At 30.2% G+C, this 5,081-nt stretch overlaps 1 protein-coding gene across 1 annotated transcript; it reads left to right on the top strand.

Moving 5' to 3' along the window:
* Positions 1–607: 607 nt before the first annotated feature.
* On the top strand, positions 608–2,737 carry LOC118756131 (the record flags this gene model as incomplete). The annotated part of the gene is made up of 2 exons (XM_036490918.1): positions 608–740; positions 2,209–2,737. Coding segments are annotated over 2 exons (242 nt in total), but the record flags the coding sequence as incomplete, so codon positions are not given.
* Between the last annotated feature and the right edge of the window lie 2,344 nt (positions 2,738–5,081).

Here is a 5,081-nt window from a genome sequence, read left to right on the forward strand (position 1 = left end):
TTTGGAGGTCGTCGTTTATCCGAAGGTCGAAAAGAACTGTTGCTGGTTGCTGGTGAGACCGATCCGCCTGCCAGTAAGAACCGAAATTTTTCAAGATCGTCTTAATAAAGCTCGGCATACTTATGACAATGAAAGTTTTGATTATAGTTAAACAACTAGACAAGCGCTCGGGGTTGACACTAACCTCGTATTGCGTATCTAAATATTTGTCGGAGTGAACAGTGCCTTCTTGCTGTATTTTATATTGAAATCTTCCACTGTACGACATATGAGGGAGATTTCTACCGTGGATCCAAACGGTCTCAGAAACTGGTGGACGATGGGGTGAGTAGTGCCCGTAAAGGCCCTGACCAACAACTTAGAAGCACAAGGGTGAAGATGAGTATCGGTATTTATGAGAGACGAGCCTCAAAGCTTACCGCACTTTCTGTTCCGCCGATTCGATAGATGGGACTATTGTTCTGTCATTTTCTTTGCAACCTCCATTTAATATTGAAAATTTATCAGTTAGCAATCTGGGCAGATTCCTTTAACTACAAATTTCGAAAATCAGAAATGAATACTACTTTCCTTATCATATTTTAATTTGTTATATTTTTACTTCTAGGGGACCTCAATCATTGCTGGCGTCGTTATGATGGCTACAATTTACAAAGCACAATGGTTAATAAAAAAGAACAGTTGAAGAAGCCTTACGGTATACTGTGCAATTTCAAATGTACTTGGTTTTTTACAATAAAGTAAGTAAAATAAAAGTTTAATTGAAAATTAGATACATATGTGCATATTTATGTATATTTTTCATATATTTTTTTTTAAACAACTATTTGTAAAATTAACTAACGTATTATTCCAAAAAGGGTAGTAGTGGTTAGAAATGCGCAATACTATTTCGCTTCGACTTCGACTTTCCTCAAAACCAAAAGAAAATAAAATATATTTTCTATTAGCGATCGTCCCTTGGCAGGCAATGGAAATCCCCTCTCTAGTTTATTTCTTGTTTTATTCAAATTGATTTAGAAAAGATTTGCTGTGGCGACTGGAATGCAAAGGACAGCTGGAACCATTTATTTCAAATGAGGAAACGCTGATCTGTAATCTCCCCTTTTATCTTAGAAATGAGCTAACAAAAAAGCGAAAGGCAGATTTTAATTTATTCATTCAAATCAGAAAAAAAAATATTATCTTTACCAGGAGGTAATTTAAACGGTAAGCTTAGCTAAAAAAACCTTTAAGGTACAGTTTAAACTCTGAGTCATGATTCGAGTCCAGAGCCTTCTCTATCCGGAAAACCAGCATCACTGAGGAACACCGATAGTTCACAAAAACCAAAAGAATTCTTTACAAGCAAAATTTTTTCGCTAACTAAGGAGATCCATTTTGGGGAGGAGAAAAATTATCCGAAAAACTTTTTTTTTACGAAAGAATTGTCATAATATAAGGATTATTTGTTTAAAGATAATACTTCATGCTTATAATTTTCTTACACGTAAACAAATCTTCAAGCATACTTTGTATGGAAGAAAATGCTTAGAGCCGTTAGCAAAAAAAAAAAATTCAAAATCAATGCTAGTTCTTAGCCAAACATGCGCTTTACTAAAAGAAAAGTGGTTTTAAAAATTATTATTTAAAATTTAAAATTTTTGTGAAAATTTTAAAGTTTTATTTTTGTACAAACTTTGAAATGCTGTTCTATGTGGCGTTTTTTATACACATAATGAACTAGGATTTTATAAAGAAATCATAAATATTAAATAAACAAATGAAAAAATACCAAAACTGCTCAAAGTATCGTACAATTATTTGTTTGCCAGTGCGGGTCTGTATGTGCATGTGCACGCGCCGAAAAAACGTCACCTAAAAACATTTTTCTCCTCACTTGGCCGAATAAGAATTTATTTAGTATAACTAAACTCTTTTCTCAGTGCAAATACATATGAGCAGGGTACAATAAGCAGGTGAAATAATAAAACAGCATTCGCGTGTGTTCTCTGATATTTGAAAGAAGACTGAGCTAAATCAATGGAAAATCTCGGATCTCGCTCCACCTGTTAAAAATCCAACCTGCATGTACATATGTATGTATTTACATGCGTACGTACATACTTGCATATGAATATACTTACGCGTATACCAATACACCAAAAAGCAATGAAGACTACCAATTTTATCATACATATATACACATTTATTTTTTTTTCTTTGCAGTTTTCCAACATGTGAATTCATTTATGACTACAAACTTTCTTGCTACTTATTTACATCACTGCCGGATTGTACTACGGTCAAATGTACGCTTTTGAATTTTTTTACATAAAATATAGACAAAATTTCGCATAGTCAAATATAGATAAAATTATTTATGTTATAAATATATGTATGTATTTTTAAACAATTTTAATTTAAGACATTTTTGTAAATGCTTTAAATAAAACTAAGTTAAGTGTAAATTTTTTAAGCAGAATAAAATAAATTATTTAAACAATATCACTGAAGTATTGTAGTAGAATAAAAATTGTGAAAATTGGTTGTTGGTTTTATTATTCGTTTTTCGTTGGCGCATGAATTGTTGCCATGTCCAACTTGATGATAGTTAATTGTGACAAAAATCAGTAGATAAATTGCGCTTTCAATTTCCTCTCAGTCCTGAAAAGGTCCTGCTGTATGTATCCTTTCATAATATCAGCACATATGTAGCACACCAAAAGCACCAGCGTTGATGAAATAGAAAATTTGAAAAATTCACTCGTATTTGATCACTCTTCATTCGGATTAGCCAATTTAAGCGATATGTGCTCTGACTGCACTCTATGCACCCGCCTGCCTGGTAAATTACACCGCCTAATTTGAGTGCAATAAATTTTATTAGCTCATACTGTTGTACATTTATATTTATAAGTGTGTATGTGTGAAAAATATTTAGATTAATTTGAATCCACTGAGTTAATCATGAGAGAGATATAAAAATATTTGCATTTGCTTATTCAAAAATATCATAAGGCAAATTCCCTTAAAACAAGCATACATATATACATATGTACATACATACATCCATGCAAAGGTATTATTTTTTATGCTTTACTGACCCCTGAAAAAATGTGAAACTTTCAATGTCATTTCAATTGGCATTGCTTACTGCTGGACTTAAAACAACATAAATTCATATACCTAAATATAAGTATATACTTACAAACAAACATACTTACTGTACATATGTAGATGTATGCGACGTTCATAAAAATTTGTCTCACATTCATACTAACTACTTAAAATGTTGGAGGGTAGTTAAACTTTTGCACACCGAAAAAAAAAAACACATTTGCACTTAATTCACTTGCACTTATTCGTATATATATAGCGCTCGTATTTAATAGCATAGTAAACAAAGCACCTACTACTATTTACAACTATACAAATGTACTTTTGAATGAATCTTTTGGCGCTTCTGCTTGACAAAGTTGTGGTATTAAATTTATTATTTAAATGGGCTTTATGTGAGAGGGTCGCTTTGTAATGCTTTCCAGCTGTGAAAAGTAAGAGTGCCATATGTATATATAGTATATACGCACATAAAAAGGGTTACTTAAATCAACTTAGCAAATTATTGCAATGTCATGTCGCAACTCAAATACTTATGTATGTAGTTGAATTATGGGAAATTGTTTTGTTAAAACCAAAAGATATGACTCGCTCACGCATTTACATACATATATTTTGCACCATTTTAAGGACAGATGTACTCTAAATAAAAGTGGATAAATTCTTTCTGATTGGATTTTTATTAAAAAATAAAAAAAAAAATGCGTCTCTAAATAGGCGTAATAAATAAGTGTAGCATTCTTATGCGTGTACAAATTGTACACGGAAACGACAGAAGGTCCGTTGTATGGTTTGCAAGTATTGGAAGAACGACTAGAAAGCGCTGGTTATCTCTAATGAAAAATCATTGACATACCAAATTGATTAGTAATAATTTTGATAACTTTTGCAAAATATTCGAGAGAAAGGTTTAGCGTTAGGTACTTAAATAGGCATGGGTGTAAATGCAAACATTAAGATTAGGATCAAGATTAAGATTGAGATTAGTATTAATATTGAGGTTAAGAATAAGACTGAGATTAGTATTAATATTAAGACTAAATTAAAGTTAAGAATAAAATAAAGTTAAGATTCATATAAAGAGTAATATTAAGATTAAGATTAATATTAAGACTAAGATTTAAATTAAGATTAAGATTAAGAGTAAAATTTATATTAAGATTAAGATTATTATTAAGGATAATATTATGATTAGTGTTAAGGTTAAGAGTAAGATTAAGATTAAATTTCAGATTAAGATTAACTTAAAGATTGAGATTAAGATTGAGTTTAAGTTTAAGACTAAGATTGAGATTAAAGTTGGGGATTAAGACTTAGACTAAGATTAACATTAAGATGGGGATTAAAATTGACATTGAGATTAAGATTAAGGCAAAGATTAAGATAAAGACAAAGATTATGACTAACATTAAACTAAGATTAAGAGTAAGGTTAAGATTAACATTATGATTAGGGTTAAGCTTAAGATTAAGATTAAGAATAATATTGAGATTAAGATTAAGATTACAATACTAAGATTAAGGCTAAGATTAAGGCTAAGATTAAGATCAAGATTAAGAGTAGGATTCTCATTAGGATTAAGATTAAGATTAAGACTTAGATTAAAATAAATATTAAGATTAAGACTAGGATTAAGATTGAGGATAATAGTAAGATTAGGATTCAGATGAAGATTAAGATTAATATTTTGGTCAGGATTAATATTAAGATTAAGACTAAGATTAAGATTAATATTAAGATTAAGACTAACGTTAAGATTAAGATTAAGGTTAAGATTAAGATTAAGACTAAGACTAAGGTTAAGATTAAGACTGCGATTAAAATTTTAACTGTCTAATAAATAATTAGTAAGGATTAGACATGGATTAGTTATATGTGCCATTCTTCAGTAATAATGGTTTTGTGTGTTGCTGTTAATTACAAAAACCCATTCGTGTGCGTTTTTATCGACTTTAACATATTTATGTAGTAGAATGTCAGCT

This window comes from Rhagoletis pomonella, unplaced genomic scaffold (assembly GCF_013731165.1).
Source record: "Rhagoletis pomonella isolate Grant_MI unplaced genomic scaffold, Rhpom_1.0 Rhpom_scaffold_08958, whole genome shotgun sequence".
Classification (NCBI taxonomy): Eukaryota; Metazoa; Arthropoda; class Insecta; order Diptera; family Tephritidae; genus Rhagoletis; species Rhagoletis pomonella.